At 34.1% G+C, this 20,370-nt stretch overlaps 1 protein-coding gene across 11 annotated transcripts in view; it reads left to right on the top strand.

Annotated features, from left to right (window-relative positions):
• Window positions 1–20,370, top strand: part of LOC111044890 (nuclear factor 1 X-type) — a 300,946-nt gene that overhangs the window by 209,610 nt on the left and 70,966 nt on the right. For all 11 annotated transcript variants that reach the window (XM_022330149.2, XM_039442406.1, XM_022330148.2 and 8 more), the window contains 2 exons: window positions 3,237–3,428; window positions 15,168–15,351. In XM_022330149.2, the coding sequence (XP_022185841.1) occupies window positions 3,237–3,428; window positions 15,168–15,351 (376 nt within the window). The remainder of the gene's footprint in view (window positions 1–3,236; window positions 3,429–15,167; window positions 15,352–20,370) is intronic.

Raw genomic sequence — 20,370 nt, forward strand, 5'->3', positions numbered from 1 at the left:
TTGTGGAACTTTGATGCTGTGCTATAAAGCAATAATTATTTTTCTCTTCTCAAAATGATAATGATGAAATCTAACTATTCGTTTCGGATAGCCTACAACGTTTGAAGTCTCAGTTTGATCAAGTTGTAAGGTATAATCTTTTCCACATAGTACACCCTATCCCAATGTTACTCCATTCTTGTTATCGGCGCTCATTTCCATAAACCTGTGAGGTGTTTTCATTCAAGGTCAACTCTATACAAAGTATTCCGATGCATTCTAATCGTGCAAAATATAATGAACAAATCTCCTCATTAAAAGCGAATTTTATCTGAAATGACATCTTTAATATCAGAAAAAGATTGCAAGGAGAAGACAACAAAGTCATAAAACCGGGTACAAGTATTACGAATACTATACCTTATCTACCACATCTTCCGATTATGGCGGTTGTGCAGGCGAATCAAAAGGAGTTTGATAATACTATGTGTGGCTTTATACAATTATTTAACCTGCAAAGGGAGCGGTTGGTTTTTATTTGCATGTGGACGCAAGTAAAACCTTCAGTGTAATTCAAAGTAAGCAACATAGTTTTGAGCTTGGGCCATTTGAATTCAATTGATAGAGATAATGTGGAGAGTTTAGTGGCTGCGTGGAGCCCATACGTTCATGTGAGCAGCAACATAGAACTCTCTAATCAGCATAAAAGTATGTTCCGTGTATTCGCCGTGCTTTTGAAGTTGTTGGTATTAGATTATTTAACAAGTTGTTTGACGGCAGAGGCTTTCTTGACCCCTGCATCTTCTATCTGGACTGCAAAAAGTCGATTTCTCAAAAAGCTGCTTACCTGCTCAGAAAAAACATTCTTATCACTTGAGAGTGGTTCTCATCTCAAATGTACTGTCAACACCTGCATTTAATAGCTTGTGTTAATGGCTCGATGTCATTTGGGTAATTAGAGTATCAAGGCTTTACTACCTTTAATGTATGAATGACTTTATCGGCATAAATAAAATGAGAGCTATTTGGTTGGAAGTCCCTTTCATAAGAGCTGCCAAGTGTTTAGACGCAGATTACTGTAGAAACACATTGAAAATTTCCTTGAGAAACGTTTACTCCATACATATCAGCACTTGTTTTGATTGTGAAATAGATTCAATCAAAGTGGAATTGACAAAATTTTCCAGCGTTCTCATCCATTAAGGAGGTTCATGCTATCAAAAGCCAGTCTACATAAACATATTCATTTTGGCCTTTAGTTTGGTCAACATTAACTCTGCACCCACCTATGGTAGTTTCCCGAAATGTTGGTTGGTTTATCAATTTCAATTGAAAAGTTGTTTGAGTAAATCCATCGAAAACAATAATTATAATTCCAATTTGTTCCATAGAAAAAATACTGTTGCATGTTGTAACAAATTTCTTGAGACAGGAATATCATTTTTTCTTTTCCAATATTTGAAGATGATTCTAGTATTTCTGCTGAGAGTAGTAGTAGGTTGTCATAAATGTTTCTCTATTAAAAGAGCATTTCTGTTTCTCTGAGCTTTTACAAACAATAATTCATCGAAGAGAATTCCACGCTAAGACGTTGTTATGCGATTGATCCAGGTATCTAAAAATGTATTACAACGTCAAAACAAGCATTGAATACTCTCAATTTCATGCAATGCAATTCATAATCTTTCATCAACCAAGCTTCGATTCGAAAATAATGCGCTGTAATTCAATAGTTCAGTAAGAACCTCCTTTTTCCAAAAAAATCGTAAAAATTCTTAAGCTTGTTCATCACGCCTAATCTTTCTACAATAGAATTGCTTACACAGAGTTTAGAAAGATCTAGAGTGTTATTCATGATGGAAGAATACAAATGGAGTCAAATATCATGAATTTTCTTGAATCAATTAAATAGTTCAGCAAGAACCTCCTTTTTCCAAAAATCGTAAAAATTCTTAAAGCTTGTTCATCACGCCTAATCTTTATACAATAGGACTGCTTACACGGTGTTTAGTGAGATCTAGAGTGTTATTCATGATGGAAGAACTCAAATGAAGTAAAATATCACGAATTTTATTTGAAGAGATACTAATTAAATAGTTCAGTAAGAACCTCCTTCTTCCAAAAATCGTAAAAATTCTTAAAGCGTGATGAACAACGCCTAATCTTTATAAAATAGAATTGCTTACACAGTGTTTAGTAGGATCTAGAGTGTTATTCATGATGGAAGAACACAAATGAAATCAAATATCACGAATTGCTTTTGAAGAAATACTAATTGAATAGTATGGTAAAAACCTCCTTTTTCCGAAAAAATCGTAAAAATTCTTAAAGCTTGTTCATCACGCCTAATCTTTATACAATAGAATTGTTTACACAGCTTTTATTAAGATGTAGAGTGTTCTTCACGATGGAAGAACACAAATGAAATCAAATATCACGAATGTTATTTGAAAAAATACTTATTCAATAGTTCAATAAGAACCTTCTCTTTCCAAAAATTCTTAAAACTTGTTCACCACGCCGAATCTTTATGTGAAATAGTTATTTGTGCAACTAGTGCGCAAAGTGACAGTTTGCTGCACCGAAAGAAACGTTTACATAATGGAAAGAATGAAGGCACATAATGGCAAGGCAACGCTGTTCTCCACTGCCATTATAACGTGGGCCTCACTATGAGTATTACCAACTTAATTTTAATTTTGCTGCACTGGTGCTCCATATAACCTACTAACTATTTTGCGTTGTCATGCTGCAAATCTGGAGTATGCAAAGTACTCACTTTGCGCACTAGTGCGGAAAAGTGATTCTTTGCGCCTGCAATCAGTGCACAAATGGTCACTTTTCAAGGTATCTGTAGGAAAAAAGAATTGCATACACAGTGTACAGTAAGATGTAGAGTCTTATTCATGATGGAAGAACAAAAATAAAGTCAATTTTCACAAATCAAACCTGCGACGCATGCAATCTGAAAAAAACAAATCTGAAACAGATTTTTGGAAGAAACACATAAACCTATTCCAATAACTATGGTGGTATCTTCAGTGTGACATCACATAGGTTATGTCAGTGTAACTTTATCACTAGAGGTGTTGAAATATTTTTGTGTCTATCTACAAATAAAATTGTTGTTATTTATTTATTTATGAAAAACATGGAAGCATTCAGGATTTCTCCCAAAAAATCAACCACATATTTGTATTTTCATTGAAAATGAATCAATTTTTATGATTTATCATTTCAATCTTTCCTTGTTTCAGAACGAGAAAGTCGAGGTGAAACAGAAGTGGGCCTCTCGGCTGCTCGGCAAACTTAGGAAAGACATAACGCAAGAGTGTCGAGAGGACTTCGTTCTGAGCATAACAGGCAAAAAGCCTGCCATGTGCGTCCTCTCTAATCCAGACCAAAAGGGCAAAATGAGGAGGATAGACTGTCTTCGTCAGGCCGATAAGGTGAGTGATTTTCGAAAAAAGTTATATTCAATAATGAATAATAATAATAATAATAATGATAATAAATTATTTGTATAGATATAACTAGATATGTAGATATGTATAAATTAAGGAAGGTGGTAATAATCCCTATAGTAGTGTCTGCCAATGGACTGGTCACAAAACAATGGAGACAAGCAATGGAACAACTTCAGTTGGAGAACTGGCATATGAGAATTAATTATGCAGAAAGCAGCAGTTCTTGGTCCAACTAATATTGTACGCAAGTTTCTAAGCCTCTGATCTGGAAAAAAGTGAATGAGTCTCTGCTTTGAATTGAAGTTGTATTATAGTCCATTGATAGCAACACCTATTTGTATAAGTACTTGCTCAAGAACAAATAATAAACCTATTTGATTTGATTGTATTAGTCCATTGGAGTTTCATAGCAACTTCATTCACAAGAAATCTCTTATAAGCTTCTCTGAAACCATTTATAAATTTTAAAAGAAGTTTTTTTTCAAAGGTCATCGCACACATCAACAGACGAACGTGTGCACACAGACAGAGAAAAAATTTCTTCCTAAATTATCAAATGTTACAACGCACACAGACTGTCTGTGTATATCTGTCCACGTCTTCATACAGACGTTCGATTTTCCTCCACTTGAAGCAATGTCACAAATGAATGTGGGATTTCATTAGAGGCAAAGTTCAATCGATTCCATCAATTTATCTCATCACTTGTTTATTTCAGTTTTTATTTTGTTTGTAAAGCAATTTAGCGATGATCAAATACTCAACTGATATTGTGAACTATACAAGCAGGACTGAATTCATCAATAGGCCGGAATGGAATAGTTTTGGGCCATCCTGTTGTTCCTTCCTAATCATGTTTTTATGATTTGTATCCACGAATAAATGTATAAATGCCCGGGCCTAGGGACGCAAGCTCCCCCTAAATAAATAAATGAGATAGAGAGCACAATATTTTCATAATTTTGATATTTGGGAATGTAGTTCTTGACGTTCCCACTTCCACCTGATCATTCCATTACTTTTGCTTCCATGATTAAAACAATGTTTTGAAAATTTACCAAATTTCTCTATCTCTCAATATAGTATGAATATCTGAGTCTGAACAGTTTTTCAAAATCCACAGAAAATGAGCATAAAAATGCTCAATCATATGGTGGATAAGTTGCCATCGGATTCAGAACTTATTACTTCTTATGAGAATATTACTTGACACATATTGTTATCATGCTACTGAAGACACATGAATCAAGCAGAGATCTCAAGCAAATGAATGGTTAGTTACCGGGACAGAGCCTCCAAATTGAGTCATAATCTGGAGTAACCGTTCTGTAGGGGTTCAGCTGTAAGTACCTTTCAGGCCCCTATAAGAAGCAGAGAGCGAATATCGCACTTGGAAATCTTGAGAGATGGGATGAGCTGCCTAATACAACAGGGGTGTAGAAATAGCGTTTCGGGGTAATTGCTTGAGTCGTGATAGGTTGTAATGGGTTTGACGAATATCTCCGACCATTAGAACGATCATTGGAGAAGGGTGATGGCTATTTATTACACTAGTAAGCAATATTATCAATTTGTTAGAATCAGTAATGTGAACATCAGGTGATCTAATAGAACATGTAACAATAAATTTCCCTGTTCTAGACAGAAATAACTCTCACTAAGTTAATCCTTTGAATGGAAATCAGTTTCGATCTGCCCTATCTATTATATACTAGATTAGAAATCAGTTTTGATCATTTGAAAGGAAATCAGTTTCGATCTGCCCTATCTATTATATACTAGATTGGAAATCAGTTTTGATCATTTAAAAGGAAATCAGTTTCGATCTGCCCTATCTATTATAATTATACTAGATTAGAAATCAGTTTTGATGATTTGAAAGGAAATCAGTTTCGATCGGCCCTATCTATTTTCTACTAGATTAGAAATCAGTTTTCTATAAGTTTTATTAATCCAGTTCTAATCAAGTTCAATAAAAATGTTTTGTAAGAGTAGAATTCCTTCATTTTTGAAAATTTCAAGCCGATTCTTGAGAACGTTTCAAACCAAACACGCTTTAATTGCTTACTAACCAATAAAAGAAACTACAGATTTATGTAGTTAGTTGCTCCGCAATCACAGATTTATGTAGCTAGTTGCTCCGCAATCAAAGCGTGCCATAATAAGAACCTATCTTGGAATCGTTTTGAGAATCTTTCATGAAGACGACACTCCATGTCTTCCATTTCCTGTATTCATGTTGATATTCGAACTCTCCTTTGTGATTTATTTCGTGATTCATCGATATCTTTCTACTGTAATTTCGCAAGTACTTCATCCATTGCTTATCACTTTGAGATAATGATGAGTAATGAGAAGTTCTACCAATTATTAGGGCGTAATGAAGTTGTAATACATAAAATGTATTTACTCCCACACTCTAATAAAATAAGAAGTTCAGATCTGAGTTGAGGCAGTAAGAGCCCCTCCTCCCCTTAACTCTCGACAGATGAGCTTTATTGAAAAGGTTCTTCTGAATCGTTCGTGAATATAGCCCTGAAAGACGTTTCCATTTAATCCAACATAGTTGTGCTTGACTAAAATCGCTCTCAAGAATCTTTCTTGAAGACGAATAGATCTTGAATACAGCCGTAGAAGATGTATTTACTCCCACACTCTAATAAAATAAGAAGTTCAGATCTGAGTTGAGGTAGTAAGATCCCCTCCTCCCCTTAACTCTCGACAGATGAGCTTTATTTAAAAGGTTCGTTCGTGAATATAGCCCTAAAAGACGTTTCCATTTAATCCATGATAGATGTTGTGCTTGACTAAAATCGTTCTCAAGAATCTTTCTTGAAGACGAATAGATCTTGAATACAGCCCTAGAAGACGTTGACCTAAAGGAGTGATTCATTCATATTCAGGATCTATGCCGTTAGTTCTGAACTTCTGATATAAAATAGAGAGGGATGAGATTGTTACAAACCAGGAACTATCTTCATTAATGTGAACGGGAACCAATAAAGGTGACAGGCATTGGAGGGACTACTGTACTTTTCCACGAGAAATCTACTATACTTCTACCACTGACTACTTTTCCTGACGAGGAACTTGAAACTTGGATTATTTTTAAGGGGTTAAACTTGGAGTAGCTATCTAACAGGGCGTTTCCAATCAGTGGAAAGACGATAGATGTTTTCAATCTGCCGTCTGTTTCCCCGTTTGGTGCAAGGTGCAAAAAGTCAGCAACCCGAGTGAGACTCGGATACTGTTGGGGACCACAAATTCCCACCATTGACAGTTTCAATCAGCGCGCCAATAAGGAAACTCCAACTCCACGGTTCTCATGATTCCTTCATTTCGACAGCTTGTGACATTTACTTTAAGGCTGTGCTAAGGCTAAAAATAAACTTTTTACTCTTGATATTTTTCAAAGTTTTTCGATTTGTATATTATCAAGCTATCAAAATGAAAAGTTTTCTCACGAAAACATTTTTTCCGATCATTACTTTTTGAGATATGAGCGCCTGAAGTTCGATTTTTTTGGACAAAACAATTCGGTAAGATATAAATAAATCTATGAGATTCAGAGGATGGATTCTCCATGGTATTGTTGATCTAGTAAAACAAAAATTTTCTAAAAATATCAATTTTTGAAAAAGTTATCCAATTTACCAAAAATAACCTAAAATTACTCAATTAAAAGCTATTTTTAGTAAATTGAATAACTATCTTAAAAATTGATATTTTCTGAAAATGTTTATTTTACTAGATCAACAATACCATGAAGAATCTATCTTCTAAATCTCATGGATTTATCTCATACCGAATTTGAAATGTTCTGTCCGAAAAATGTAAACTTTAGGCGCTCATATCTCAAAAAGTAATAATCGGAAAAAAATTTTTCCTCAGAAAACTTTTTCATTTTGATAGCTTGATGAAATACAAATCGAAAAACTTTGAAAAATATCATGAGTAGAAAGTTTATTTCTAGCCTTTGCACAGCCTTAAACTGTCAGAATCCTTTATCGAAAACATATTTGCTTCCCATCCAGCTCATGCTGCCTGTCTAAATTTATTGTTGAATTTCATAAAATCATTAGTCAATGATTAATATAGTGAGATTTAATTTGTAATGTCAGTATAGGTTGAATGGAAAGCATTGACAATATTTATAAGGAATGCTGACAGTATTGAGTGAATTAACAAGTTGATGGTCTACATTCAACAATAAGCTTGACCTTCTGTCAGGTTTGAGAATTTTACTATAGTGAGGTCCACGCTATAATGACAGTGTTTGATTAGCAATGGTACAGCTATCCTTGTCTGTCATTCAACAAACGGATAGCGCTATCTCTTTCTCGCTTTGCTCTGTTGCCAGATCATCTTTCAACATTGAAATAATAAATAATTAACAAGATATTACATCATAAATAATGAAAATTCATTATGAAATTATTGAAAAATATAATATCTTGCTTAATAAAATATAATTGATTATTTTAAACGAGAATGAACCGTTAATATTACATCAATAAACCTGTATCAGCTACCGTCTATAGAAGTCATTGATAAAACAGAGGATCGGCAACGTTTTTCTCCTATCTTTCTACACTGACATTATAACGTGGACCTCACTATAGTCTAAAATATTCAGGATATTAAGGGTATATTATGATATACTATAGTAGGCCATACCATACCTTTTTAAAGATATGTCTATCTATGTTTAACGATAATCAAGGTCTATAAGAAAATTTGATTGCAATTATTCCTATGTGCTACATTTTGACTTTTAAGTTCACACTGACAGCAGACCAATCTCCGTTCAACTGTGATAGGAGTTCGGCCCTTGTGTATATTCAACTTAGTTGTATGCTTAGTGATCTAAGTTCAATGCTAATCTAAACAGATGATTGATGCAATCAAGATAAGGTTGTATTTGCATTACAATGTATGGCATTCCGACTTTAAACCATCAGCTGATTATATACGAAACTCTGAATGTAGATAGTGTCCTAAAATTTGATATAGTTATATAATTTCCAAAAGTGGGATCACAGATCATCTCAGCATAATCTTGAACCACCCTTGTTTAATAAATATGTTGAACGAACTCAACACCCTTAGAAACTATTAAATTCATTTCAACTTCTGTTCTGAAAATACGAATTCAAGGATATTAATTGATGAGCTCCCTGAGCTATTCTAATGGAATTTCCATGCACCAAAATGTTTTCGCAGTTAAAATTGCACAACAGTTCTGTTGTAGAATGAGGAAACTTTCAGAAATGGAGATTCCTTGAAGTTCCATGAATTAAATGTCTGTGTTTCAGAGTGTTCTCGCAGAAAAAATTGCATGACACTTGATGTACAACGGAAATTTTCGGCAAAAGTGGAGATTCTCAAGTTACAAGAATGGAATTCCTGTCCACTATTTGCCTAACTGTGAACGAAATATTGCATAATACTAATAGTATTATTTAGTACTTCCTACTAGTTCTGTGATTTTCCCACTAAAACTTCTTCTATAACTATTTTCGGAGAAAAAATTTCGTACTGAAATTTTCACTTTTCCGACATCTCTTGTTGAACCCGATAGCCCGATGTATATATTTTTTCAATTCAGTTCAATTTATTTACAGTACAGAACATAGAAAACAAAATCTAATGAAACAGTTCTCAAACACATATTATAAAGTTTGTATTTCATCACACGGGTACAGTTGTTCGGGGACATCGGGTACAAATAAGTGTATATATATATATATATATATATATATATATATATATATATATATAATATATATATATATATATATATATATATATATATATAATACTATAGATATATAGATTCAAGAAGGAAGGCGCCATCCACCATCTCCCTACACACTGCATAATGATAATCCAAGTCGTCAAAAACAGGTTCTGCAAGACAGATACCTACCTCTTCACCACTTCTTTACCAGCTGATGGGCTTGACAATAATTCCGTTAAAATCGGGATTTGCTTGCAAGGCAGCGTGCGTGCGTGACAGTGATCGACTAGTGCATGTGTATGGTCGTAAAACTCTGTACTGAAATTCACTCTCAACTGTCAGTATTCCTTCTAAATAACATCAACTCTTTCCATTTGACCAATCCTGACAACTGCACTTCAAAATTCACACTCAAGATTCACTTTATAATGTCAGCATATCCAATGAAAAACACCATCTGATCTCATTCAATCAATGCTGACAGTATTATCTGAATCTATAGAACCGATTTGCGGAGGCTGGTTAGAGTGTAGTTGCTGGAAGAAATCATCATGTGCTGAATAGAGGTGACATTCTTTTTCAATCTAACGAGAAAATCAACTGACTGCACTATCGGAAAATAGCAATCGAAAACAGAAAAAATAGAAGTAAATGCTCTTGCAGATCCTCATCGATGATAAAGATTGGTTTCAAACTTTTATTTATTTACTCATTTATATATTCAACTTTGATAGAATACATAATCATGAATACATAATCTTGATTAGTATATGAAGGGTTGGAAGTGAAGGTAGGTCTATACAGTTGTCTATACAGTTGGTATTGACTTGATATTCAAGTCATAGTATAATACTCGTTCATACCAGCAGCTGATCATGTGAAGTCTTGAAGGCCGATTCACACATATAAGACTGTACTACGACTGGACTCTTTGGCTAAATGCACGCCTGAGAGATCTTACTCTCACCAAAATCGGAGATGGATGAATTTTGATTTCAGATTCGGATTCAGCGCCTTAAAATTAGAAAATTTTTCGCGTGGACTTAAAAATAATTAATCAGAATTGGGGATTTTCAAAAATCAGATTATGTATCAAGCTATTTCTTGATTGATTTCATGATTCATTATCTTTGATATAACTCAGTTCAAAGTAATTCAATAAATTGTTCCATACTCTTCAATGTTTGATTCCATTACGAACTGCTTGTTAAATAATCACTTTAAACAATTAATTACGACATAGCAGTCAGGTAATACCTGACTGCTATGTCGTAATTAATTGTTCAAAGTGAAATTGTTAAGTTCAAAACAATAAGAAACGATCAAATTTGTTTTCAACTTATTATTCACAGTTTGAGCAAGGTTAATAATTTATTATAGCTCTTGAATTTATCACGCGCCTTAGAGAACTTGGTTTAAACCCAGTTCCATTCACACATAAAATTTATTGTACTACGACTATTGTTCTGACTGTTGTCATTGTTGTTGATTCCTTAAAATTTACAAAATAATATTGAAATACATTCACATTTTCTTTGCTGCGAACACGGAATACTTGTTCATCTAAGGCGAACGCACCTATGCAGACAGATGGAGAAAAAACACCTGCTTGCAGACGTGAACAGACATTTATATTATGGAAACATATAGGACGTCTGTGTACGATGCGAAACTCGAACGCCTGAAGAGGAAATTTCTCCCGTATTGCTGTAGATCTCTGCAGACGTCTGTCTGCTGCTGTGTTCGTGCATTTGCTAAAGGAATATATGTAAATTGGTAGACGTTTCAAAATATCATCTATAATTTAAAATATAATAAAGGGAAGAATAGGCTTATTTATTTATTTATTTATCGCATTGTGTACAAATACTTAACATGAGGAAAGGCACAACAGGCTCATGCCCAAAACTGTCCCATTTCCAATTTATACTATACTGTTCAAATCAAAATGATGTTGGTTATGCCACTTCCACTTTTCAAAATAGCCTACGATTCACTTCTTCAATACTTAGATGAGAGAGTAAATTTTGAATCAAATAGGTACTATTAAAGATACACGTACGGGATAGGAAATTCACGAACGACGCATCATCACGTCTGAACTATTATACTAATTAACTTGAAATTTTGCATATAGATTCACAATTTACCAGGATGGTTTATGTCTATTTTAATTCTTCAAGATTTCAGTGGGTCAAGTTTTCAATTCCTGAATTTTATTTCCATTAGATTTTGAATTTGATTTTCCTTTCAAACCAAGACTAGGTTTGATTTACTGAGTGCTGAATCAAGTAACTCAGTGTTGTTTATGTGAAATTATTGACCTGACTTGTCTTATACTTCATTACTGGAGTCCGGTAATTGAATCAGGTAGATTCAAAGACATTATTTATTTGATTATTTGAAAGTCCCAAACTTAGAGAAAACTTAGATACTTACTAGCATAGAGAAACGATAGCATAGATATCTATCTCATGGTATAGGGCGTTTATGTCGCAACTTTTACTGTTATCCCAAGCTGATAGTTCACATAGTTCTTTCCTATGCAGCTGTGTGACGCTAGTAGTCTCTCAAATTTTGCCGTTTATTTACTATCACCCCAACAAAACAGTAAAAATTGACAATAATCGACAGTAATCGTCTTGAGATAACAGTAAAAGTTGCAACATAAATTCCCTTCACCATGGGATATCTACTTACGCTACTGTTTCTCTATGTTACTAGTTTCTCAATACTTATTCTATGCTTGGACAAACAAGATTTGATAGTTTCCACAACTGCAAATCTTCAATGTTCTCCGAATAGCAAATTTCCTTCTACACTCCTCCAATGAACGGTATGGGTAATAAATCAGTAGAAATTCGTTCTTTCTATTCTGAGAATTTATTGTTTCAGCAAACAGGTTGCCAATTGTGTCCACCTTAAGTACGTCCAGTATGAAAATAATCATGAAATACGAAAACCGCTATCCCTAAACAAATGGTTGTCACTTCCAATTGACATGCAAAACGTGGCTGACATCCTCCCCAGGCATTTATTCCTGTCTACGATGAGATTCCCTTGAAACTGTCAGTGTTACTTGAAGTTAAGCATCAATGCTTCCATTGAACCAATGCTGACAGTTCATAGTCTCACGATTTTTCATCGCTAGCAATTGTTTTATCAATTACGATCGTGAATGTCCAACTCGTTACAAACCATTCATATCAGTCGTGGATTGAAGAGACAACATGTGAATCACAATGAATTTGAAACACGCTTGATGTTGTCCATTGTTTAGAAGTCGAGACGCACATGTCTGAGTTACTAAGTGCCTCGCCTGACATTTGAGCTTGTTCTCAGTAGTACATCAACTTGTTACGGTAGCTGCTTCTTAATTTCGAAGCTTTTGCCAATGACCGTTGAATTACCGCTCTTGGGTTTCCCGAAAATTTGTATGCAATATGTCTGGAACGAATAGATTTGTCCAGAATTCTAATGTGGTAGTAGTTTTAGAAATTCACATTCGTCAACAGATCTCTTCTATTTTCTCATACAGTAGACTGCTAATGGAAAGGATATTCTTCAATACCTTTTTCCCAGAATGACGGTTATCTGTCCAAAGACCACCGATTTATGTAGATACTACCATAATTTTATATCATCGTGGTTCGAAATTTATTTAATAATCTCCAATCGTTCCATCATCTCCAGTTCACAACTTGTAGATTTATTATATGATTAATTACCTGATCAGTATTATAGTTCAATTTTCTCAACTTCTTCTACCCGATTTACTCCACAAAACTATAGGGAGAAGATTAAGTGGGAAAGAACCTTCAATAATAATTGTCTTTGACACAACTTACTACTAGATATAATCATAGAGAAACAATAGCGTAACTTACGCTATTGTTTCTCCATTGTATAACCTTCTCTAGGTTGAAAAGATCTAGGTTATATCTAGGTTATCTAGGTTCTCCCTAGGTTTAATCTTCTCTAGTAGCTACTGTCCTATGTATAATCTAGGTAATTGAATTTATTCTATTGGATCTATAATTGGTATTGAGGATCATCTATATATTATCATTAACATTTGTCTCTTATCCTTGATGAATTTTGAGAATCAATAAGTCAAGTATAACTCGCTGGACAACTGGTTATCCTCATGCAGTAGATTGGATTATTCAAAACATTTGACTAATCCATAATCAATTTTGAGAAATTGATCTGCCATGTCAAACTCACTTGACATACCCACGTAGTAAATGTAACTAGTTTTAATGTTCAAAAAATGAATGCTTCACCTCCACTACTACCTCATAACATGCTGTCTTTTGATTAGTAGTAGCAGAAAAAACCTCTATAATGCTGTATTCTGTGGTAGTAGCTTCTAACATAGAGTTAAGATACCGCTGAAGTACAGTAAAAAAATGCCTAGATTTGTCTCTGCTACTAACTAGCAAGGCTCTTGAATTTTTTACATACAACGTTCTACGTGAAAGAAGGAATGATATTATGATGAGAGGAAGAGAGGGAAATAGGAGCGTACTTTTTGAATAACAAATACATCATCAGCAATGGGAGACAGAAAAAATGGGTGAAAACCATGCATAGTGAGTACGTTCTTCTCATTCTACAGAAGATGGATGGTTCGCTTTCAAACATATTCATAAATACTGTTTTTCCCTTTGATGGAAAATGTCTGTCATCACGCTGAAGACCCATCAATGACCCATCATTCAAGTCAGAAACACAGATTCTTTTCATTTGTAGATGTATTGTACTCTCTCTTACATCTCGAATGTAAGCTTTAAGAAGACATAAATATAGAATGTCTTGGATTTTCAATGAATTCCTCTGGGTGTGTGTTCACTCAAAGAGATGATTATCATGAGCATTAGTTCAATCAATATAATTCATCAAGATACAATCTCTCAGAACAAAAATTATCTACTTCGATGATATGACGATGAGAATGTGTTCTAGCTCTTCCTCCAATCCAATAGATTCAATATTAGTCCAAACTTCATTCATATTTTCATTCAAATCATCAACTCATCTGTATTACATCATCATATCACATCATATGATCTGTATTCAAAAATGATTATTAAAATTGAACTGAAACGAACTACGGTTTGATCACCTAACGGCCAATAAAATGAGGTTCAGTCATAAGGGTTCGTTTGCTAGGGTACCGATCGAAACTTTATTAACGTTAGACCTAAGTTAAACTTTGGTTAACGAAACTTTATTCAAGTTAGGCTTTGGTTGGAACTTGGTTATATTTTCTAATATATTTCTTGTTTCCATATTAGCTTTCCATTTCCCGAGAAAATAAAGCTTTTTCCTCCTTCCAACTTGTGAAACTTCTGCCTGTGGAATAACTTCTTTTCTATCACTTCAATAACCTGTCACCATAACCCTATTTCGGACTTGTTATCTAGATTTGGGAGAGAAATAGTACAAGGAGTATCCTTAGTTTTTCTCTCCCAATCAGTGCTACTTTGTAGAAATTATAAATAAATAACAAACAAAAAAAAATAACGTGAGCCACCCAGGTTACTCGATATCCATTAATTTATTTCAATTTCATAACAAGTCTGACGGATGAGACCTTCACAATATTCATAATTAAAATGGTTATGTGAAGTGTAGCTTTACTTGATAATGGATTCAGGATGTAGCCTAAAGGATATTCAAGTTTGGCAAACAATTGATAATGTTACATTATGCATTAAATAATGCATGTAGATGTTTGCAGTCAAACATCCTGAATCCATTATCAAGTGAAGCTACACTCCACATACATACTTTACAACATCTACATGTATTTATTCCCTCCTTCTTCATATTTGTTTTCAAGTTTTCCTCAATTTTCATGTTTTTTTCAACAAAGACTCTTCTCTATTCATTACTATCTCCTCTATCGAATGTTTCTGAATTCTGGTATTTCTTTGTGATGATCAATCATTTATCTGTTGCTTTTTGTTTATCAGGTGTGGAGACTGGACCTGGTGATGGTGATTCTGTTCAAAGCGATTCCCCTGGAGAGTACGGATGGCGAACGCCTAGAGAAGTCACCAGACTGCGCTCATCCCAGTCTCTGCGTCAACCCTTACCACATAAACGTCTCCGTCCGCGAGCTCGATCTTTACCTAGCCAATTTCATCAACAGTCACGGTCAGTCAAAGTCAATTATATTATTCTCTGATTGTTTGCAATACTTGCGTCCTAATCACATGTATTAGCATACAGAAACAAAAAAGGATACCGTTAGATATTATGGAAGATTGATGGTCTCCACTCCAAACATTTTAATCGTCTATAGTATAAGGGAACTCAAATAGAATGACCCCTGTATAATAACCCTGCATCAGAGAGATCGCTAGAAGATGACATGGAAGAATATCTCTCTTACTCCTCATAAACTGATGCTGCATTTGCTGATTATTACAAACCCAGTGTAGTATATTTCGAATCTAAAATAATCTTTGGTGTCAGGTTAGGAGATAGACTAGGACTGATTGTTGTCTTGACAAACTTGAAAATTTTAAACTTAATTCATTCAAGCTGTTTATTCGTTTATGACATTCTCAATGTCTATTGAATATTCGTTGATCTACATTGGTCAACGGCTGAATCGGAAAAATTCCCTAAACTATCCAAGAAACCAGGAAAAGAGCTGAAGAAACTGAAAAATCAAATTGGATTTAATTTCTCCATTCATGTAGATTACAATTACAATAAATATATCTATGCTGGCTTAAACAGAGTGATTTGAAAAAAGGTGCCCATAAGTCAGGGTGTGATTTTTCACATCAAAAGAAGGAAAAAAGTTCCAATTGACATATGTCCGAAAATGCTTAGTTAACAAGTTATACAGGGTGAAAGATTTCGTCTGAATTTCAGTTCCCCTGCTAAAACGAAGCCCTACGGGTATTTGTTTGCTGTTAATTAAGATGTACTATTCAGCGTACTTTATGTAAAATGAACTGAAAAATTTAATAAAACGGTTTCCAGAACTTTCTGTATAAGTACTAATTCAAAATAGAAATATAGCAAACTATCTTGTCAATGAATTTCAGCTATGAGCTGGCGAATTCTTGATAGATATGAGGATAAAATGCAATTTGAATAATTATTAGGTTATATAATATTGATTCTCATCCACAAAATTGGTGGAGTTTAAATAGATAACCGTTCATTCTGGAAGGTAGAGTTATACTTATAGAATTATACTTGGAGTCTCTCTATTCTTCAAGTCCCTAAATACTCACAGCCTACTTCCTTCCTTTTCACTAGCATGGAGACTATTTATAATGATAACTATCCTGTTCCTTCATGATATCTCATTACTTCCTTCCAATATGCTAACATAGAAAAATAGAACCCTCTCTCTAATAATATTACTATTATTTTTCTTTATGATGCTAACCACCAGGAATTTTACAGGACTCATTATATATTTTCACATGATTCTGAATTCTACAGAACTTAAACTGAGACATGAAGACAGTTTTACATGTTTTTGAATTCTAAAGAACCACTGTTTCCTTAAATGAAGTATAAAGACAGTATTCCATGTTTTTGGATTCTACAGAACCACTGTTCCCTTGAATGAGGTATAAATTTAATACAGTTTTACATGTTTTTGGATTCTATATAACCACTGTTTCCGTAAGATTGAATGATAATGTCTCGAAAAGTGTATACTAGTACAGTATACTAATACTATACGGGTAGCCCGTTGACTGGCAAACGGACACGAGTGATTGAAGAATCTGTTGAAATGCGACGAACGTCCTTGTCTAGCTGACGGTCGGCCTTTGATAGTTGAGGTACGCACATGCACAGGACGCGAGGGAGGCCCATGAATTCTGATGTGTTGTGGGAAAAGCATATGGGATGGTCTCGGCCGTGTGAATCTACGGCGTGACTTCAACGCCCAGTAGCAGCTACTGCATTCCAATAGAGGCTCAGCACCAATCACTATTTCCCCTCCATGTTACTTCACCTATGTCAACACCAAACTGTTTGAAAATGTTTGCTATGTCCAACTCATACTGGATAACCCCACAAATCAAGCGCTTTTGATTTCTGCAGTTCTAATTTTCACTTTGAAACAATTTTGTCAAAATTTGAAGCTGTTTCATCCATTATTGAATTATAATTGATCTTCATGGGCCTATCTGGGACAACTCAGGCAGTCCATTCCAATCAGTAATTCTTGAGTTCTATAAAGAAGCTCTGAAATAGCATTATCATTAATTTCAAACTAATACACATTTTCTATCAATATAAGTTATCAAGGTTACTATACTTTTTTAATGGAAATATATATTCCGCGTATGGATCTTCAGTTAAGTTGAGGAGTAAAACAATAAAATATTATTATTGACGAAATGAATGTCGTATGTATTTTAAAGTTATCCTTCAACTTTTTGAGGAATAGATTTGATTGAGCTTCATTTTTTCATTTCCATTTTTATAGATCGAAGTTACTGAGATATAGTAATTATTCAAATGCTAATGAATTGATAAATATTATTAAATGAAAATCCAAATTAAATGCTGTAATTCACCCCGAAGACTTCTGCTACTGCAAATATTGACAACAAGGTAAACAGCTAGATGGAAATTCGATGAGCTCTACTATTCAAAAATTATTTGTCAGCCCGGGAAAATAATTTTTGTATATTACCGCTCATTGAATTTCCATCTAGCTGTTTATCCTGTTGTCAATATTTGCAGTAGCAGAAGTCTTCGGGGTGAATTACAGCATTTAATTTGAATTCTCGTTTAATACTAATTATTATTTTCATTTTTGATGGTTTTATTTGTATTTTGTTCCCGAAGGATAACATTATAATACATACGACATTCCCGTTGTCAATATTTGCAGTAGCAGAAGTCTTCGGGGTGAATTACAGCATTTAATTTGGATTTTCGTTCAATAATAATTATCAATTCATTAGCATTTGAATAATTGCAATATCTCAGTAAAAAGTAAATTCGTATGGCTTTTGTTGGTGGGGAGTCCCTTGTGGGAAGGTCCCACCTCCTGAATATATAATTTAAGCCGTCAATGGGCCTTACGACTGTCATACTTCAGCCGGGACCGACAGTTTAACGTGCCCATCCGATAACACGGGAGTGATCTGGTTAAAAAACTTTTGGTATTGAGAGGGTTTGAACCCGGGATCTCTATCCTGCTACGCAGGCACTCTATCCACTAGACCACGGATCACTCCTAATATCTTAGTAACTTTCATCTATAAAAATGGAAATGAAAAAATGAAGCTCAATCAAATCTATTCCTCAAAACGTTGTACCATAGAAAACTTATACGATTGTTCCATCTAACTAAAGATTGTTCTGTTCTATGGTAGTAGCCTACTCTTCAAATATATTTATTTTTAAAGAAAACGTTTTTAATGCTGTTCTAGCCTTAGTTTTGGCGCGAACCCGTTGCAATTTGGTCCTGTATGACGTTCACAGTACGCTAACTATTATTAATTTGAAAAAAAACTTCCAAACTCATTAACACTCTCCAACAAGTGTATCTCACGTGTGGTGATACACGTGCTCTGTCCACTCCTTGCCGATGGAAAATTGCATCAGAATCGAATTTCTCCTGGAATGACCACTCAATTATTATTAACACGTCTACGAGAATATTATATATGTGAGAGGGGGCTTACTGAAATTATAATAGTAGATTCGGTATTGAATCTATATGATCGAATAGTTGGTGTCGAATAATCAATAATTGAATGAAAATACAGTTGTAAAATTCAATTGAATATACAACGAAATCAATTAAAGCTCTATTTTTATGAATCTCATTTCACTTAATATTCAAATTTCTTATTAATCTACATTGGAGATCACTTTAGCTGTGATTATAAAGATAGCTATATAGATTGCAATGAAGATATGTGTTTATAAAGATAGCTATATCTAGCTCTTCACAATATTTTCGTTGTTCACATGTATTCAACTACTACTCTTCACAAGATGGGTAAAGCATAGTTCACAATTTCTTCTTATTGACCAATTTTCTTTTTACATTAGTGAAATGGTCTTCAATGTTTACCATCTGAATCTATGTCATAGGTTGAATTTGAGAATATTAAGTTTGTTAGGCTGAGTTGGTTGGTGATTATTGTTTCCAAGATAGTATTCAGTTTACGCCTTTCATACGACTCATTTCAACAACAGACAAGTTTGCGCTGCGACATAGGCAGTTGAGCTTTGGTTATGATACAAGGAGACAAATAAATTATTACAACTTTGAAAGTCACATACAATTCGTGACTTGCTCCAAACAGGAACTGAATTGCTTGCTGGACATAACAAATAAACATAAGCACACACTGCACACAAATGGTTACTCTAGAGTATTCTTGTTGTCTGTGTGTGAGTGTAAACTAAGCTCAACATCATTGTGGGCGAAGCACGGTCTACTTTTCAAGTTCCATGTCCTTGTATCGTGAAGTATTGACTGTTTCCATTGAAATAAATCTTTCTTCATATCTAGATCATAACTTGGTATCTAGTTGGACAAGCTTAGTTGGAATTATGGAATTCGAACGCATTAATTCTCATATCATGAAATATCTAATGAACTTTAACAAGTACGTTTTTTCTTTTGTTGAGAGAGATCCACCGTGGAGTACAAAGAGTATAGATAATGTAGACTATAGATAATAGAGTACAGTAATAATGAATATATTATAATGTCGTTCAAGTATTTTGGTAAGCTACTTGAAAGTTTGTATACAAATAATCACTAGAATCCTTATATTATTCTATTTCTGACATGGCTAGTTTCAGGTATTTATCCCATTCTCAATAGTCAAAATTTCCTTTTTTATAAGATAATAATAATGTATGTTACAATAAGGTTGAATGTATTCCAACCTTGAAATGAAAGTGTTATTGTGCATTACATTATGAGTGGATTTTGAATTCTCGATTTGAAGCTCAGATTTTGCAGACCGGACACAGCAATGTTTCCCGGGCAACATAGGCCAAATAAGTTATTGACCCTTTGAATGTTTTCAATTTCTGTATTGGCCTGAGTGCATATGGATGCATATATAATGTATATTACAAACAAAGTACATAATATTTATTCATATAGAGTTAGTAATTTATAACGGAATAACATTACAGATTTTTTTCCGAAAAAAATAG

Source organism: Nilaparvata lugens, chromosome X (assembly GCF_014356525.2).
Source record: "Nilaparvata lugens isolate BPH chromosome X, ASM1435652v1, whole genome shotgun sequence".
NCBI lineage: Eukaryota > Metazoa > Arthropoda > Insecta > Hemiptera > Delphacidae > Nilaparvata > Nilaparvata lugens.